Source organism: Onychomys torridus, chromosome 20, assembly GCF_903995425.1.
Source record: "Onychomys torridus chromosome 20, mOncTor1.1, whole genome shotgun sequence".
NCBI classification, from domain to species: domain Eukaryota; kingdom Metazoa; phylum Chordata; class Mammalia; order Rodentia; family Cricetidae; genus Onychomys; species Onychomys torridus.
This window is the reverse complement of record NC_050462.1, coordinates 41730564-41750356: the sequence shown is the minus strand read 5'-3', so window position 1 is coordinate 41750356 and position 19793 is coordinate 41730564. Positions and strand designations below refer to the sequence as shown.

Genomic DNA, 19793 nt, shown 5'->3' with positions numbered 1-19793 from the left:
TTGAGGTTGCTGTGTATGTATACTTTGGGATAAATTTAAGATTGTCAGGATTTTAAAAACTTACTCTTTCTGATATTTTCAAAATAAGTAATTCAGGTCTGTTTCACTTGTTAAGAAGGTGCTTGTGTCCTCTAATTTCAGTTGACTTAAAGTTAATTCTGGGACTGGAGAGACAGCGCAGGGGTTAAGAACATTGGCTGGGATTGGGAATCTTCCAGGGGACCAGGTTCAAATCCTAGCACCCACATGGCAGGCTACAGCTCTCTGTAACTCCAGTTCCAAGGACCCAGTACCTTCACACAGACATACATGCAGGCAAAACACCAATCAATGCTCATTTAAAAGGAAAAAAAAGAATGCAGTACAAAGTTAGTTCTGGAATTATTGGTAGCCTGCACTAAGACACAGGGTAAGATGCAAAAGTATTTTTCTTACTGCAACTTTAAAATGTATGATTTTACCTGTGTGTTTTGTTTTCTACAACAACAAATTGCAGATTTAAATAGCTCTAAAGATCTTTGAATAAATTCAGATTGATAAGAAAGATCATATAAAAATGAAAGAGGTTTTAGATTGTCGAGGACGTTGATTCTACAGTTCATAACTACCAAAATCTTAAACAGAGGCTAACAGGTGGTTGAGCAGGTAAAGGAGCTTACCTCCAAGCCTGCCTGTGCTCCCTGGGACCCACCTCCCACATACATGCCATGGTATGAGTGTATGTACACACATATAAGTGTGTTAGTTGGGTTAGAAAGGCATATGCCTTTCATCCCAGCACTCTGGAAGCAGAGGCAGGTAGATCTCTGTGAGTTCAAGACCAGCCTGATCTACAGAGGGAGTTCCAGGACAGGCTCCAAAGCCACATCGGGTGTAATAATTCCTGTGACTCCAGCACTTGGAAGTCTTGAGGCAGAAGGCTCACATGAAGTTTAAGCCCAGCCTTAGCTACAGTGTGAAACTCTACCTCAAGAAACAAACACTGACAGAAAAGGTCAGTTCAGGAATTAGCCATTTCAGCACAGTGTTGGAGATGAGAAGGAGCCAAGATCTGCGGTCCAAGCTCATCCGTGTGCTGCCAGCCCTGTTCTCTAGTAACCAGTGGCCTCCTACACTGTTGGGGTGATGGAGCAGCCAGTGATGTTTCTGCTAATGACCAGGGTCTCCATAAGCTGCCTCTGGAGACAGTCAGGCTAAGCAGTAGTTCTTTATCTATGTAACCATCTTTCTATTGTACAAGGAACAAATTATTAACAGACTCAAAATTTAAGATAATCTGACATTCAAAGACTGTTTGAGGGGCATGAATTTCCACAACTGAAATCAAAATGAGTTTTAAAAGTTTTCATTGATGAAAAAATATAGTTCATCAAACTTTTCCCCTCTGATTAAATAACACAAATACATTGTTTATACATTTCCCTAAAGTGAATAAAAAAGGTTTTCTACCAAAACAAACAAACAAACAAAAAACAAAACAGTACTCATTTGGAGAATTCCCAGATTCTTGAATCCGTAACTACATATTCAGGTTTGTCACACACACAGGCATAGAGGGTAATAAAGGAAAACACACACACCCTTTATTTTTCAAGGTGAAACTTGAGATTTTACTTTTTAAAAACTCCACTTTAGCAGAAAAAGAACAAATATAGTTATTCATAATGGCTACGAGGAATTTGATCTTTGGCTCTGAAAACAGAATATAACACCGTTCCAAAACTTGAAAACTTCTTTATATCACTAAAATAATTGTGCTTGAGTTTTTTAAAGGTTGACTTGTTTTTCAAATATAACGCCTGTGAGCATATAGACAGGCACAGGCAGCGATCTTCGTGGCTGCACTGTGGCAGAGCTCAGTTGCTGCACCTCAGCATCACCTGGTGTGGCAGAGCTCAGATGCTGCACCTCAGCATCACCTGGTGTGGCAGAGCTCAGATGCTGCACCTCAGCATCACCTGGTGTGGCAGAGCTCAGATGCTGCACCTCAGCATCACCTGGCACTTACCTTAGTATGCTAGCCCTTTCCCTCTCCCTCTGTGTTAAAGAATAAACCACACTTCATTAAAGTCGTGTTTAACCTGACTGACACTTTCAGGTTGGCTTTCACTTAATCATTGTTTATATAGCTTGAATTCCAAGTATGAACAGCTGCATACTGCACGAGACGGTACGGTTCTTAGGACTGTTGGGGTAAGCAAATGAGTGCACAGGAGAGAACTCTTTAGAGTTCACACATGCATCCTAATATTCACTTACTGTTTCGTAGGCCATCTGTGTCGGCCCAGAGAGCATGCAGACAATGTACCCGGCTGTATTTGACCAGTTACTGGCCTTCGTAGAGTTCTCCTGTAAACCGCCGCAGTACGGACAGCTGGAGACAAAGCACATTGCAAACGCAAAGTACAATCAGGTAGTTTACACATTGTGTTCATCCTGTGACGAGTCCTGGCTTATGAGTGAGTTCCAATGAAGGTGAACTGTGGGCACCTAAGAAAAGGGAGTTTTCGTTCCTACTCTCGTGTCTGTTACAGAGGAGAATGTTACTGAGACACCATGTCGGTGAACCTTTTCTTCTTGTTCATGTCTCTCCTCTCCCGATGGCCCTCCTGAAAGTTTGCCCTGCTACATCCCTTGTTTCTTCAGAAATGAAAGTTCTGTTGTACCTTTTTCTTGGCTCACCCATTCCTCTGTAAAATGGCCTGTAAATCTCTGAGGCTAATCTTACCTTCAAATAGATATCAAATAGATATGCAAGATGAAGAAATCTGTGTGTACTCAATAAGTTGTTCATTGCTGGTGTGAAATTTAGTTGGATTTTTATATAAATTTTCATAGCCTTAGTTGGCAAATTATATCTTCATTTTGACTTAGGACAAAAGTAAATTTTTGAATGCATGTACATGCTGATTTTCTTCACTCAACATAAAAATTATAATTATATATAGTCCGAAAGTAGTTTTAATATGTATTAATTTTTCTCATTCTATTTGTCTTGCATCACAATGGAATCACAATAGATCCAACTATTTGCACCGGTGAGTTAAATTTCCTAAAACTGTCCTAACCTACTGGCAACCAGTAAAGCCCATCTTCCTAGTCCTGACAGAATGCTCTCTGTGCTTCCCCGGTAGTTGTAACTTCTGCCTGGCTGAAAATGATTTATGAAGTACATATGTTTTTGAAACCTTTGCATGTAATATGATCTGATCTAGAACCAAGGCCTGAACTTGTAAGGAAAAGGAGCTTTCTTTTCAAAAACAATATCATTTCCTTCAGTCCCATTACCTTTAACTCCATGTGAAAATATTACTTTCTAGGCGGAATGGGTAGCCTTGAATTATGTACCATTTGCTGAAAGATCTTTGGAAGTAGTTGTGGATTTGTACCAAAAAACAGCCTGTCATAAAGCAGTGGTGAGCGAGAAAGTCCTCCAGAGTATTATTAAGGTAGTGTATCTTTTTTCTCTCTCTAATTTTATTTGATATTATAAAATCATTGAAATTTCTCTTTAGGCAATATATTGGAATAAATGAAAAATGTTGTTACTAATAGTGACTTCAAATGCATGCATTGTATTTAGCAACTCCCCTTTTTTTAATCTATGAGATACTTTGGGGTGGGGTGTCAGAGTCCTAGAGATTAATCCTAAATGCCAGGCAGATGCTGCTCTGATAACTATATCTCTAGCCTAGTAAGGTCTTTCTTCACAGTGGATTCATTATACGTCTTAAAGAATCCTCAGCTCTTGAGGATGCTTAATATTCAGGAATGCACTCAGAGCATCATTTTAACTGGTAATGCAGACTCACTTTCAAAAGGCCAGTTCCTTGTGTATATAGTATATAGAGGGCCGTGTTGGTTTTAAGTTTAAATTCTGTTCATTATGTTTCTTCTTCTATTTGAAGGACAAATCTAAACCTAAACTTCTAAGTTTTATATTTTTACATGGTTAATTTATTGCACTATTAGAAAAAGTACATTAAAATATTTGAGTAGAATATAAAACTCAAGGAATTTTAGGTATGAAACTTGAAAGTAGTGGGATTCAGGTTGCTAGCTCTCCCCTAAGTGCTGGGGAAATATGTGCAGTACTGACCTCTTTTGAACGGAGACGCATCTGAACAAAATTCCGTCCTGCTGGGAGAAGCAGGGAAGGATAGCTGGGGATGGCGTGAATGCAGGCGGCCTGGTTGCGGCACATATGTAACCAGCACTCAGGAGACTGAGACCGGAGACAGGCAGAGGCTGAATCCAACCTGAGCCTCGTCAGGGAGACGTGTGTCCAATAAAAACCCGTGGAGCCTTCAGAGCTGGAGTTAGCTCGGTGGTACTGGCATTCTAGCGTACAAAAGCCTGTTGCAAACAAAATGAAGTGTGTCTTTCTAGGAAGTAGGCTTTGGGGACTGTGCCTGTGAATCAGCTTTCTCAGTCTCTTCAGTGACTCTAACTGCGATGTGTGTGCTCAGTGTTGGTGTTCTGTTTTGAGTGCAGCTATGTGTGTCACTTAACTGTCTCCCTCTTCAGACTCTCAGGGTTCCTCTCAGTTTGAAGTACTCCTGCCCTTCTGAAAGCACATGGAAGCTGGCCGTAGCCTCTCTCCTCAAAGTCCTTTCCATTGGGCTGCCTGTGGCTCGACAGCACGCCGCTTCTGGGAAGTTTGACAGCATGTGGCCAGAACTCGCCAGCACGCTTGAAGACTTCCTCTTCACTAAAAGGTCAGCTCATTGATCCAAAGTGAAGAGCCTTTAAAGAACTGTTCAGATTGGGTTGACAGTCACTGGCTGCACACACTGGACAGGCACTTGTGTGCTCCTTACATCCGTCCTCGCTGCCCTTACCTAGTACCTGACAGGAAGCAGCTGGGGGGAAGGGTGTTTACAGCTCACTGTGCTGGAAAGACCAGTGCCTGATGGATAGGAGAGGCCTGAGTCCTTTGAAGGCCTGCCAACCATCTAGCTGTAGTGTGTTTACACATGCAGTATAAAAGAAAGTAAGATAAAGCAGTTCAAATGGCAGCCTGCCTTTACCTGAGGTGTGATGGCAGACATGTTCTTAGGCGCTGCGGCCTCAGTGTTCCCCTCTGTTGACTGGGGTTGCAGTGAGGAGCCATGAGAGGAATGCAGACGAAGCTCTGGCAGACACTGGCTGGCTCCAGCTGCTGTTGTACCAGTTGTTCTCAGTGGTTTCACTTTGTGACCAGCTTGCTCTTCCTGAAGCAGAAAGTCTGGAGTCCACCTTGGTTCTTTCAGAACTATTGATTTCTCTGTTCTTGCTGGAATAAGTTGGTTTTAGAAAATCTAAATTGGGTTTTTTCTCTATGGAATTTCTCTTTTTACGTTTACTGTAAAAGATTTAATTTAATATTACAAATTAATGGGCTTGATTGAGGGTTTTTTATGTTATGATCAGCATAAAGAAATTCAGGGGTGCCGGGCGGTGGTGGCGCACCCCTTTAATCCCAGCACTCAGGAGGCAGAGCCAGGTGGATCTCTGTGAGTTCGAGGCCAGCCTGGTCTACAGAGCTAGTCCAGGACAGGCACCAAAACTACACGGAGAAACCCTGTCTCGAACAAACAAAAAACAAAACAAAAATCCAGGTATACTCTCAATGTTGAGTTTAGTTGTGGATGGTATTATCTATAAACCTTTCTTTCTTATACATCATACCAAGAGAAGTTTAGTTTTACTGATGTTCAGTTCAAGATTGTTCCAAGTGTTTTAACAAATCATTTACCCTAACTGCTTGAATTTCAAAGTGTATTTTTTTAGAGTGTACCATAATGTCTCAGCCTAAGGAGGAAGAGCTAATATTTTATCCTTTGAATACTGTTTATCTCTTTTCTGTTTGGTTGTTTGGGAAATGTTTTACCTTTAAAAATCAAATCTTTTTTTTTCTTTCTTAGCATACCTCCAGATAATCTTTCCATTCAAGAATTTCAAAGAAATGAAAGTATTGACGTTGAAGTAAGCAACCTTAGAAAAATGTCCTGGTTCTTACTGTACTTGAGGGTTGTAAATGGAATTGGAGACTTTGAATGTTTTTAATTTTAGTAGGGGAAGGGCACATGTATGATGTATGCATGTCTCTCTCTGTCTCCCTGTGTGTGCCTGTATGTAGGTCAGAGGACAACTTTGTGGGGTCTTCCGCTTTTACTGAGTTCTGTACACACTGAACCATCCTGCCACAGTGAAGTTTTTAGCTTTGAAGATTGGGTTGATGAAGGAGTTGGGCTCTATTGTCTTTAAGTGAGATCGCTTAGCTTTTAAGTAAATCAAATCCATTATTTTCAGGTGTAGACTTGAGAGTGTAAGCATCTTCATATATCTATCAAGTGTTGCCATTATATTTTAAAGCTTGGATGAAAGCTTTTCTTTTCCTTCCAAGGATAAAATAAACTGTATTTCAGGATAAGGTATTTGACAAAAATGAGTATTACTTTAGTTTCTCATATTTTATAATTTCTGATTATAAAAAATAAATTTAATCTTAATTTTGGATATTTTATTTTAGCATGGGTGAGTTTCAGTTTTTCTGTATATTTACAGTTGGAATGAAGATCAACATGTTATAAAATTATAGTGTGGTAACCTTAGTGTCAGTGGTCAGGTTGTACATAACAGTAGATGTTGATGTAGTTTAGTAATCAGGGAAGGTTGTTTAATTTCCTAAAAAATAAAATTTAGCTTTTACTCTAGAAATTATACTTGAGTCAGTCTCTTGATGAAAAAATCTATGTTTGACTCCCCTTTTGTTTCAGGTTGTTCAGCTTATCAGTGCAGAGATACTCCCATACGCCAACCTTATTCCTAAAGCATTTGTGGGCCAGATGATGACCATGCTCAACAGGGGCTCCATCCATTCCCAGTCATCCTCGTTTACAGGTGTGTGGCTTCCAAGGCTTTCTCGGTGGTAAGACGAATGAAGTGCTTTTGAAGCAGCTGGGAAGGCGTGTCCAATCCTCTGTTCAACTATAAACTGGAGAATGGGGAGGTCACTCTCAGGGATGAATGTCGGTCTGATGAAATAAGTTCCATGGTACTTGTGGAATCTAATGGAGTCATAGGCTGACAAAGGTCAGTCACTCATTCTGTGAAGTTGTGACTGTTGTAAAGACTGTGGTATAAAAGAACACCTTGTCACTTAGGATGTCGTCACTTAGTGGGTCGGCTCTTTAGGGGAAACGCCTTAACATGTGCTAAAGGCACAGGCGCTTAGAGAGCACCTGCTGTGTGCAGACACTGTGCTAGAAAGGTGGTGCACTCCACAGTGTTTCTGAACGTAGGTACACAGTGTTCAAGAAAGAGATGTGTTCTCTCATTGAAAACACTCCCGTAGTCATAGGACTGGAGACCGAGTAAGAAAGAACATGCTCCTTTCATTATGGCATCATATCTTAATTTGAGCTGCTACCTAAATTGTGGTTTGTTATTATTTCCCTCTATTTAAATATGTATTCAAATCTCAGATGTAATTGTAACATCAGATTTTTTTTCCTGTGAGATTATTTAGAAATTATACATTTCTGCAGAATATATCCTTAATCCCAGCATTTACTACACCCAGGAATAAGCTGATACTTTAAAGAACATTTGTACAGTTTGGCCTCTAGATGGCTCTCCTGCTGCTTCAAGACACTAGATTCCCCCGATTACCCATCAATTTAAAAAAATTAGCCTGTAAGTTAATGAGCATGGGAATTTCAGAGAAAAATATTATGTGGACTTAATTTTTACGTCATACTTCTATTTAAAATGCTAGATGTTTTAATAAAGGAAAATTTAAAATGAGGTATAAATCCTCTAGCTAAGTAAGCACTGAGTCATGAGGTGTCTAGTCCTGGACTTCTCTCTGGCAGTACCAGTGCTGTTTCTGTGTGAGGCGCCAACACTGAGAGGCGCCTGCTCACCCTGGCCCTTCTAGGGATTCTGCGCGGAGCGCATGTCCTTCAGCTTCACCTGGAGCTTTTCTATAAACTCACAGAGACAATCCATGCTAAACACATTCCTGTGATGACTCTGCTCTTTAGCATCATAGCCAAAGTTCACAGACTCTAGAAGGAGAGGCCAAACCAAGGAGTAAATAAAAGAACCGGGGTTTATTTGTGTAAGATTCAAAAGGGAGGAGAAGACTCTGTCACCATCATGGCGGGGAAGTGTGGCAGGGGCGGTGGCGGCATGGCGGCTGGAACAAGCCGAGAGCTCATCTGGAACCCAGGCGCAACACCGAGAGTGAGAGCAGGGGCTAGACAGGGAAGGACTGACTGGGAGCCTGAGAGCTCACCATGTGGGAGAGAGGAGGGAGCGAGTGCACGCTGGGTGGCACAGGCCTTTGAGGCCTCACGTCCACCCTCTGACACACTTTATTCAGCAGTGTTCCTTCTCCTAAGCCTCCCCAGAAAGTCCTTCCGTCTGGGGACCACATGTTCACATGTCACAGTAGTGACTGAGGAAATAAGATGCCAATAGAAAAATATTTGCTATGATCAAAAAGAAAGAAATGAAGCAGAGGTGTCTAACATCTGATACTGCATCTTCCAGGAGGGAATGGAGGAGAGATGTAGACAAGGAGATTTCTGAAGACGTTATCTTCACCTTAGAAATGAGAACTCAGTACCAAAAGAGGGAAAGATAAAAGGCCCTTAGTAAGACATATCAGAAGACATCAACATACTTATAGTAAAAAGACGTTAAAAACTCCAGAGACAAAATCTTTTAAAACAGCCTAGAAGTTCTCCATAGGAACTGCATGCTTCTCAAAGACCTGTCATGGCAGCCAGAGATGGAGTTCTCACCATGGAGGTGCGTGCCTAGGCGTGCTGGGCAAGTCTGGGTACAGAGAGTAATTCTCATACTTGAGCAGAAAGCATGTCATGTTCCCAGCGTTTTTGCTTCAGAGAGGGCAGGATAGGAGCGTTCCCATTTCCCACTGCTGCTCTAGAGCAGGTGGAGGTGCTGGGAGCCATACCTGAATACCACGGTAAAATAATGACGTCTCCAAAGATCTACAGAAATTGACCTTCCATTCACCCTTTCTTAGGAAACCACTGCAATATCTTTCATGAGAACAAGAGTGAACCAGGAAAATGGAAGGCTTGCGTTCTGCAAGTGTGGCCTGAGGGAGAACGGTGTCAGGCGAGGCTGCTCCCAGGCTGTGGCTAGAAAGCATGGTTAGAGAAGAAAAGGCTCAGGTTCCAGAAAAGTTTGTTGCTAGGAAAGGAGAAAAGATAATTAAAACAAAAAAGGCAATTAATTGTGACTTGATTTATAGTAAACTCTTGAGAAGTTTGGTGAGGTTTTGTTATTGTTTAAGGTGGGGTTCCAGGTACCCCAGGCTAGCCTCAAAAAATATATAGCTTCAAATGGCTGCCTTCAAATTTCTTATTTAACCTAGAATGACCTTGAGCTTCTCCTTCTCCTGCTGGAGTTACAGACGTATGCCACCCTGTCCACTTCATGTGATACTGGGGCTTGAAGCTGGAAACCAAACTCAGGGCCTTATGCATGCTAGCCAAGCATCTGCCAATCAAGTGACATTCCTTGCTGTTGAGATTCACTTACAGTATTTTCAAAAGGTGTAAAAAGATGAGAAAAGTGTTGGAGCCAACAGGTGCTTGCCACCAAGCCTGATGACCTGAGTTCAGTCACCAGAAGCCACATGGTGAAAGGAGAGAGGACTGACTCAAACAAGTTGTAGTCTGGTTTCTATATGCACACTGTGGTGTGTGTAAACACACACACACTAAATCCAGTAAAATCAAGAAAGAAAATGCCGATTATGGACAACCTTATTTTTCACATTCCAAGAAGGAAAATTGTTTTTTCACTACATATTATTAACTAGGTTGTTTATCCGTGCTTTTCCTCCTACTGAGGGGATGTTTGTATTCCTCACTTGCTAGACTCATTCTTAGCATGCATTATTTTTCCATTTTATTAACAATCAAATACTGTTAATTTTACAGAAGCGGAGATTGACATCCGTTTGAGAGAAGAGTTCTCTAAAATGTGTTTTGAGACATTGCTGCGGTTTTCCTTCAGTAACAAAGTCACAACGCCCCAGGAAGGCTACATCTCCCGGATGGCGCTCTCGGTGCTCCTACGGAGGTCTCAGGACGTGCTGCGGCGCTACATAGAGGACGAAAGGCTTAGTGGGAAGTGCCCTCTCCCAAGGTACGTGTTTAATTAAGAAGGAAATACACTGATACCATAATTAGTCACAAAACGGCTCGAAAACCAAGAGATTTCCTAAGTGAGCTGGATGAACCTGAGGTGGTTGATAATAGAATTCACCCTTTACAGTGTAAGTGTTCATAGGCTTTGTTGCATATACGTATGGTTTTTTAAATAATTATGCTGTTTCAGGCCACTCTTGGAGATTAAGAAATATGTGATACATGTATTGAATTACATGCAGAACCTGAAAAAAAAATATATCTGAAAATAGACCCTCTTCCCGAGGTGTTTGCCTAAGGACTTTGTGGATTAAATCACTTCCCAGGGTTACCTTCCATTGTCACTTCTTCACATCTGTTCCCTGGACCTCTCTTAAACCTCCATGCCTTCTAATCTGCCTAACAAAAGCCCTTGCTCCTAAGCTGGCCCCTTCTTGGATACCTAACTTGTGTTCATGGCAGGGTCTTCAGGGCTAAGTCACAGTGGAGTGACAGAGAATTCAGCAAAGGATGTAATCGTAATTCTTTTAAGTGTGAAAACAAGTTTAAGTCAAAGCAAATAGGAAATACAAGCAGAGAGAGATACCAAGTTAGGAGAGTCAGGAGACTGCTTGCTCTGTGATTGGGTACGGGTACAGAGGCTGGCCACGTCCACAAGTCCAAGTCTGTGCACTCTTGTCTCCTTATCAGTTTCTGAAGTTGGACCTGACCTGACAAAGGATACAGGTCTTCTTCTTAAGTGTTCAAATGTTATTTACCAAATTGCCTACTACAGGTTCATACCAGTTTAGATTTCCCCAGAAAAATATGGATGCCTTTTCCTCAGTTTACAGTATCTTAAAATTCTTTACTCATTTAGTGTTTATTTTATAGTTTTCTAATTTGATAAATGAAAGTCACAAAATCACATTTTTTTTTAAATGACCAATACTTAAAAACCATATACAATCTTGAAATTTAAATTTCTGGATCAAAAATTATAGGTCTCTACTTTCAAATGTATAGACAAAACTATCCCATTGACAGCGTGCTAGTAATTTGATTATGGAGACAATTAAAAATTGGTTAATTAAAGTTGATTCCTGATATGTGCATGAAAGAGACAAAGCTGCTTTGAGTGAATATTGTATTAGATCATATTATTCAGAAAATACCTTTCCTTCCTTTTCTGTGTTGAATATTTAACTAGCTCATTTTAGTATTTCTTTTAAAATGTATTTTTGTTATTATTATTTATGTGTTGGTATGCAGGCATTAGTACATGTGCCTGAGGAGACCAGAGGTGTTAGTCTCCTGAAGCTAGAACTATAGGCAAGAAACTAGAAAGAAAGACTTGAAGTAGGGTCCTGTACAGTACTGGGAAGGCCTGGCTCTCTGTGGGATTAGAGATCTGACCAGTGGTAGAAGGGACCATAGAGCAAAACAGCCTTTCCTGTTGGGGCAAAGGAAAGAGCCAGGGTGCTCTTTTGGGCCCGTCTGTCCTGATTATGTGCTTATTCTTTATGTTACATGTTGCTACTTAAGCAATCTCAGAATTAATTTCAGGCATGTTTCATGATAGTCATATGAAAATATCAATAAATAAATTAAAAACACTTGAGTATCATTGCAATTTTAGCAGCATTATAAAATATGTATCAGATATTAAAAGTATCTTTTTCATGTAGCATTAGTTAGAAAACAAACAATCATGTTGTAGAGAAGTTTTGAAAGCATGTGTTATAAAGGATTGTAATTGTAAATAGTTGCACGGGCTGTCTTATAAATGTAGACTTCTCAAGAGTTGACTCACTCCTTCCCCTTTCATTGATAATTCTGGAAAGAGTAGCTACAAATTAGATTTGTATTGGGAACACAGGTATTTATGATTGTTTGTTTTTGCTCTTTGGGGGCCTGCCACCCTGCTCCCAAATAAATCACACATGGAGACTTATTCTTTTTTTTTTTTTTAAAGATTTATTTATTTATTATGTATACAGTGTTCTGTCTGCATGTATGCCTGCATGCCAGAAGAGGGCACCAGATCTCATTACAGATGGTTGTAAGCCATCTTGAGGTTGCTGGGAATTGAACTCAGGACCTCTGGAAGAGCAGTCAGTGCTCTTAACCTCTGAGCCATCTCTCCAGCCCCTGGAGACTTATTCTTAATATAAATGCCTGGCCTTAGCTTGGCTTGTTTCTAGCCAGCTCTTCTTAACTTTAAATTATCCTGCCTATCTTTGGCCTTAGGGCTTTTATCATTCTCTATTCCTGTATTTATGTATTTGTTTGTTTGTTTCTTCTTTCTCTGTGGCTTGCTGTGTAGCTGGGTGGCTGGCCCCTGATGTCCTCCTCCTTGCTCTCTTCCTTCTTTTTCTACCAGATTTCTCCTTCTATCTATTCTTTCTGCCTGCCAGCCCCGCTTATCCTTTCTCCTGCCTTGCTATTGGCTGTTCAGTTCTTTAATAGACCATCAGGTGTTTTACACAGGCACAGTAAGTAACACAGCTTCACAGAGTTAAAACAAATGCAGCATAAACAAAAGTAACACACCTTAAAATAGTGTTCCCCAACAGGTATTTACATGTATTGTTATTAATATGTGTTTGAAGATTTTTCCTTTTATAAGAATTTAACGTTCTTTTACTTTATTGTATTCAATATTTTTCCAAAGTACATCTATTTGTACAAACATTGTGGGGAAAAAATACACAATATATCTTTAAAATCCTAAAGGAAATCATCTCTTATCTGTTTTAGGCAACAAGTAACAGAAATCATATTTGTATTAAAAGCTGTCAGTACTCTCATTGATTCACTTAAGAAAACTCAGCCTGAGAACGGTAAGTGCTTGAAACTTGGTTATCCTATGAGACACTGCACAGACATACTTCCTGTTAGTGTGCTTTGTGTTATTGCTGCGTAGCTGAACTTCAGAACACCACAAAACTCAAGGCCCTCCCGGTGTCCGTTCCCTAAAAGGAATTTACAGTGTTTGGTCTTTATATTAGATGACCTATTTTTAAAAAACATGGTGGGCAGGGGCTGGAGAGATGGCTCAGAGTTTAAGAGCACCAACTGGTCTTCCAGAGGTCCAGAGGTCCTGAGTTCAATTCTCAGCACCCAGGTGGTGGCTCACAACCATCTGTAATGAGATCTGGCACCCTCTTCTGTATACATAATAAATAAATAAATCTTTAAAAAACAAAAACAAAAACAAAATGTGTTGGGCCAGCAAGATGGCCTTAGCCTGATAACCTGAGTTTGGCTCCAGAACCTGGATACAAAAAGAAGAGGACTGAGTGCAGAGTTGTCCTCTGACTTCCATGCATCCTTACACACGTGTCTTACATGTGTACCAGACACACATTGATAAACAAACAAACAGAAGTTCCAGATGATTTGATTTTTATGTGGGCAGTGCCTGAAGAACCACATCGGAGCTGCTGTCTGGCCTCTACATACATGTACACCTGCACACACACACACACCTTTAAAACAGTTTACAGTTGGAATTCTGAACTTACGAAGTGGACTTTTTAATTTCATGTAACCATAAGTTATAACGATATATTAGAAAAGTATAATAAGCTATATTAAGAAAGAAGAAAAAAATTAAAAAGCCAGCCTTCCTAGCAGAATTGTGCTGGATTGCAAACAGCCGTGCAAGCCTGGTGCAAGAGACTGGCTGTCAGGTGTGGAGCCACCAGGCTCCATGTCTGTTTAAACTTCTATCATTGTCTCCTGTGGTTATGTTGCTGGGGATAAACCATTTAGAGACTCATTTTTGTTGGAAGGGATTTTTATTTTTATTATTTTACTTGATGGTGGTAAATTTTTGAGTAGGCACTATTAATATACATAAATTAAAAATATAAAAACAGCAGGTGATGAGGTACTCCCTGCATAAGGGCACTTGCCACCAAGCCTGAGAACTTGAGTTCAGTAACAGAAACCACACGATAAGAGGAGAAAACCGACTCCCACAGGCTACCCTCTGACCTCCAAGTGCCTGTCATGCTGCACACACTGAATGAGTGCTGAAATATGTGTGTGTGTGTTTATTACTACTTGATTTTTGTGCTTCTCTCTAGAAGTTTATCATATAAATACAAAAGACATAGTCCAGTAATCCCTAGTTTTCTATGCAAAAAGTAACAATATTCCCTGTTTATAACTACTTTTTTCATTAACAAACATGTATATTCTTCCATATCAATGCATACATCTTTTTAATATTCTTTTTATAGTTTGGCATTTTTGAAACAGAATCTCATATAACTCAGGCTGACTTTGAACTACTACATATGCAGCCAAGGATAACCTTGAATTACTTACCTTTTCTCCTTTACCTCCCAAGCCCTGGGTTGCAGATATGTGCTGTTCACCTGGCTTCCTGTTAAAGAGTTCCTCAGAGATTACAGCAGGCTTTAGAATAGCCTATGAGAACCTGAGGAGACTCCCCCAAGTGTTATGTCAGGTGTCTGCTTGAAGTATCTCCTCTAGTAAGCCAAGAAGTGGTATCATAATAGGGCTGTTGATTGACAGTGTAGCTAGTCTGGATTTGTTTGCTCCTTGGTGGGTTGGTAGGAAGTGCTGTGGAGGGCAGCTGGAGCACCGGTGCTTGGCTTCTGTTTATTTTTCAGTTCCTTTTCTGACTTCTTTTAAGCCAACCCCCACCCCAAGCAAAAGCAAAAAGGACTATGGTATGGATTCTTCTTTTATTATTATTCCATTTTATTTACTGTGTGTGTAGAGGACAGGTGTACACTGTCACACCCCACATGTGCAGGTCAGATGAAAACCTCAGGGAGTTGGTTCACTTCTTCCACCACGTGGGTCCTGGGGATCACACTCAGTGTGTAAGGTGAATAGTGAGTAGTGTGAAAACATGCTAGATGGAAAAAATCCCATAAGCACCTTCATTTTGGAAACCCTGGATTAGATAAATTTGAGTATTCCCTTTACTCTAAGCCTTTAGTGAATTCATATGAGTTATTGGTCTTTAAGAGGAGAGATATATGTGATGTCTCCCAAGCTTGTTTAACCAGGAACTTATTTCGGAAGTTGAGAGAGACTATGTTAAACTCATTTCCTCATTTCACATCAGGAGAACTGAGATACTGACTTGACCACAATACCAAGCACTACCTTATTCCAGGGAAAAACTTGTCACCAGCTAATACAAGACAGAATAATTATAAAAGTGCTTTGAGCCAGGTGTGGTGGCATGTGCTTTTTATCACAGCACTCAGGAGGCAGAGGCAGGTGGATCTCTGAGTTCGAGGCCAGCCTGGTCTACAGAGCGAGATCCAGGACAGTCAGGACTGCACAGAGAAACCCTGTCTTAAGAACCAGGCCCCCCATAAAAGGGAGTGTTTTGTACATTTTCATAGTATTCTTTATTGTATGCTCTCTGCCCCAAACTGGAGACTTGCTCTGTGCAATAACATGACATCTGTCAGCAGGTTTTATATGGAGACTGAGCACTCTGCAAAGTCCTAACCAGAGACTAAGATGGAGGTGCTATCCTAGGTAACTTGGTGAGACACTGTCTCAGACTAAAAGTGGAAAAGATTAGGGATACAATATTTGCTTGCATGTATAAGTACTTGGGAAAAAAAAATCCAACAAACAACAGAAAGCATAAATGTCATATGTGATCTTCAGCATAAGCAGATTATTGGATAAGATGAGTCGCTGTGGCCCACCTGATGAGAGGCACCTATTTGGTAGCCATGGTGAGGAGACATGGTGATGTGCATTAGAGGTTAGCAAGCACTGCGAGAAGAGCAGGACTGTGCAGTGGCTAAAATTATAATCAGTATCAAGGGCTACTGAGGGACTCCTGGGAAGATATTTTAGTAGGCAACTGAGTAAAAAATGTTTCCTAATTGTTCTTGACATGCACACTATGTTTTCTGGCAGCTATATAGAAAATAATGATTTGGATTATTTTGTTACCTTGTTAACTTCAAGTTTTCAAAAATTGAAGCATCATTTAAAATGTGTTTTTTTTTTAAATTTGTTGGTATTGGTGAGTCTATATTCACTGATCGTTTCTTTCTCTTCCTTTTTTAAGATTTTACTTACTTTTGTCTGCATGTATATATGTGTACCACTTTTGTGTGTAGTACCTGAGGAGGCCAGAAGAGGGCATTGGATTCCCCTGGAGCTGAAGTTAGAAATGGCTATTACCAGCCACGTGGGTGCTGAGAACCAAACCCAGGTCCTCTGCAAAAGAGCAGCCACTGAGACATCTCTCCAGCCCCTTACCTACTTTCTTACCTAATTTCTAAGTACATAATACTGTATTAACTCTTCCTTTTTGTGCTTTATTATATATCAGGAAATCTTATAAAATGTAAAAATGAAAAGATGCTTACAGAACCATTTCTGTTATGGTTTTTAAATTTGTGTTTATGTAAATTGGGTGACTGCTGTTTACATACATTCTGTTTAGAGATTTTTATACTTTTTATATTACAGTTGATGGAAATACCTGGGCACAAGTAATTGCCTTATACCCAACTTTGGTAGAATGTATCACGTGCTCATCCTCAGAAGTCTGTTCTGCTCTTAAAGAGGCACTAGTTCCCTTTAAGGATTTCATGCAGCCACCAGCATCCCAAGTTCAGAATGGAGAATCTTGACCAGCTGCAGTGGTGCGAAGGAAGATGATATCCTAAGGAATGTCGGCTCCTGGGGCGGCTACAAGAAGGACGTTTCTTCCAGAAGTAATTCCTGGCAGCTGCTGTTTGTCTCTTTGAACTGAAGTAATTATCTGGTCAGTAATTCATAGAAAAGCATCCATGTCCACAAAGGCTCCTGGAGGAGTCGCAGCCGTATAATGAGTAAATACTGATGGGAGGGTAGTGAGTTCCACGTCATACCTGCTACCACATCTCCAGCTGGTGACTGAAAAGTGAGCTTATGTACAGTGTGGTGTGCGTGTGTGTCAATGGTGTGCTTTTTAAAAAGGAAGGCAAGATACTTCCATTCAGATTTTTGAGGCTGGTGTTTTGCACCCTTTTTCAAGTACAGAATTGTACTAAAGTTTTATGCAAGGTGGTACTGTAACATTCCATATTATCTACAACCAGCCTTTGTGAACAAAGGGAACTGATATACTGTGTGTATAATAAATGGTACAGTTCTGTATAAAATAGTTGCATTTATTTAAAATTTAAAAATATTGATGATGTTTAATGCTTGAAGCCGTATTTATTATTAATACAAAATTATTTGCTTACATTTTTACTTCTGATTTGCCTTCTTATGGGGCAGATAAGCTTATGGTGTAATCACACAGTTAGCTTCATGCTTTTTCCGTGCATTGTTAGTGACCTGTACACCTCTGACCAGAGGATCATGTGAACATGCAGAAGTTATGATCTGCTGACTTTGCACCTTGGAAACACAGGTTGTAACGTATTACACTGAGATACATTGTAGCACGATGACCCAATCATACCTCATTTCTTTAAGCCTCTCTCTAAGCTTTCACCTGTCTGTTTTTATATTTGCTCTCTGAATTTTAGAGACTTCATATTTTATATTTCTGCTGGTTTTTCCTATGGCATTTGTCACTGTCTTCGAATGACAAGGCAAGATGACTTGAGATGTCATGAAACTTTGCCTGTGAGGTGTTTCATTTCTGTGCTTCCTTTTCTGAGTTCCTTTCAAGAAGAGACAGCACTGGACTAGCCCACAGTATCAACCACGCGTCACGGGCAAGCGAGTGAGCGGAGGCAGCCGGCATTTCGCAGGGCAGTGAGTTTACTGTGGGAGGGCGAAGCACCCGCTGCCATTAGGGAGCGAGCACATGGTCTGTCTCTTACAAAACTGACTTTGACCTAGCTCACTCTATTTTTTATTTAATTAATTATACCATTGTAATCTTTTTCTTCCAAGTTAAAATTTCATTTCACAGATCCTGAAAACATGAAAAATACTGAAAACATTGCTATTATTAATAAGAAATGATAGTGGGTTGATATTATTTTATGCACTAGAAAGCTTTTGACTTTAACAAGATTTATAAATTCTGGGCTGTCCAGAATAATCATAAAACTATAAGGAGACATTAAAGTGGAGTAATCAATGAGATACAATTTTGAGGCTATTTTAATTATATAATGATTTAATTTGCACTATATTCTGTATACATGTGGTAAGGCCTATTTTGAAGGAGTATTATTTTTATTCACATGAATTGATGAATTTCTATTTTATTATTTCATGTAAGGTTAAGGTAAAACATGGTATTTCATAGACTGTGCTGTCAATGTTTTCTTAAAGGTGTAAAAAAATGACTCAAGCCGTGTATTTTTTATATTTTGATATATTCACTTGTTGATTTAAAAAATAGGGATATCACTGATAAAATATCAAAATAATAAGGGTGGCAACATTTTCAAAATATTGCCCTGAGTATATAAAGTGAAAGTGTCTGCTCATAACAGATTCAGTTGCAATATGAATGATTATTCTCCAGTGAGGGTTATCTGTAAGTCAAGGGTCTAAAGCATACAGTTATATAAACTAAATAACTTGAGCTAACACAGTATTAGCTTTCAACACCAATGTCATGCTGTATAGTTTTCAAACATAAAATGTGATGAGTGTGTTAATGTACAGTAATTAATGACAGTCTCAATGTCAAGCAAGTGGGCCACTCCCTCCGTGGATTAATTGATCAGCTTCTCCCCCAAATGTCTCTCAACTCCCAAGGAGTCACTACTGTAAATAACTCCTCGAGGTCACACATTCTTCTCAGCTACCTTTTCTAATTTGTGCTGGTCCCAGCCAGATCATCCATTGTCCTTGCTCTGTAAGTATGAAGTGGGTTCTTCAGTCACTACAGTGACTGGGCTTTGTGGAGTTAGCAGACTCAACCATGAAGCACTCGGTTCCAACCCATGGCCCCCATCCCAGTGCAGGGAGTTTCCACTGCTGACCATCTCTGTTAGAGACTGCTGAACACAGGCTGAGCCAACTGTGGGTGATCGCAGAGGTTTAGTGTAGTTGTGTACCTACATAGAGCACCTTTTGGAATCTAGTAATGCCACCACTACCAAGGGAGGAAAGGCAGTTTTGTAGTGTCTTATTTCTTTATGATTAATTTCAAAGTTCTGTTGGTTTTACTATATGAATTTTGCATAACATTTATTAAAAGCCTATCATGTGCCAAAAGGAAAAAATTTGTCATTAAGTCTGACAAAAAATGCTTTTAACTTGCTTATCTTTGTATTACATTAACATTTATGTTCTCACCTGTTTCCCCATATGGTTATTGAGTGAACAGCTGCTACATTCTTTAAATTATATATAGCATCAGAAGAAAACAGTGTGCAGTTTAGTTTATTTATTTTATCCTAGTGAATAACATTCACTTTAAGTAGCAGCCAGTAACAGTCATCTGTCCTTTCTTCTACACTGTTAAGAATGTTGCGTTTGTTGTCAGTTTGGTGCCAACTAGTCCTGGGTGAGCATCTGACCTATGGTCAGCTAAGAAACTCAGAGTGAAACAGCATGCGTTCTTGAACAGTACCAGAAAACGTCAGAACCGCACCCCTCTAATGAAATGTTCATGACAGCCATGTTGGTGAAAGGCACTGCTTTATATACTCCTCAGAT

At 40.0% G+C, this 19793-nt stretch overlaps 1 protein-coding gene across 6 annotated transcripts in view; it reads left to right on the top strand.

The window, feature by feature from the left end:
• Positions 1–18469, top strand: part of Mon2 (MON2 homolog, regulator of endosome-to-Golgi trafficking) — a 76717-nt gene extending 58248 nt beyond the window's left edge. For 4 of the 6 annotated variants that reach the window (XM_036170227.1, XM_036170228.1, XM_036170231.1 and 1 more), the window contains 9 exons: positions 2270–2413; positions 3021–3038; positions 3321–3449; positions 4528–4718; positions 5907–5967; positions 6762–6885; positions 9966–10173; positions 12915–12997; positions 16644–18469. In XM_036170227.1, the coding sequence (XP_036026120.1) occupies positions 2270–2413; positions 3021–3038; positions 3321–3449; positions 4528–4718; positions 5907–5967; positions 6762–6885; positions 9966–10173; positions 12915–12997; positions 16644–16807 (1122 nt within the window). In that variant the 3' untranslated portion in view covers positions 16808–18469. The remainder of the gene's footprint in view (positions 1–2269; positions 2414–3020; positions 3039–3320; positions 3450–4527; positions 4719–5906; positions 5968–6761; positions 6886–9965; positions 10174–12914; positions 12998–16643) is intronic. The other 2 variants (XM_036170230.1, XM_036170229.1) reach the window with 1 other exon arrangement.
• Positions 18470–19793: the final 1324 nt, after the last annotated feature.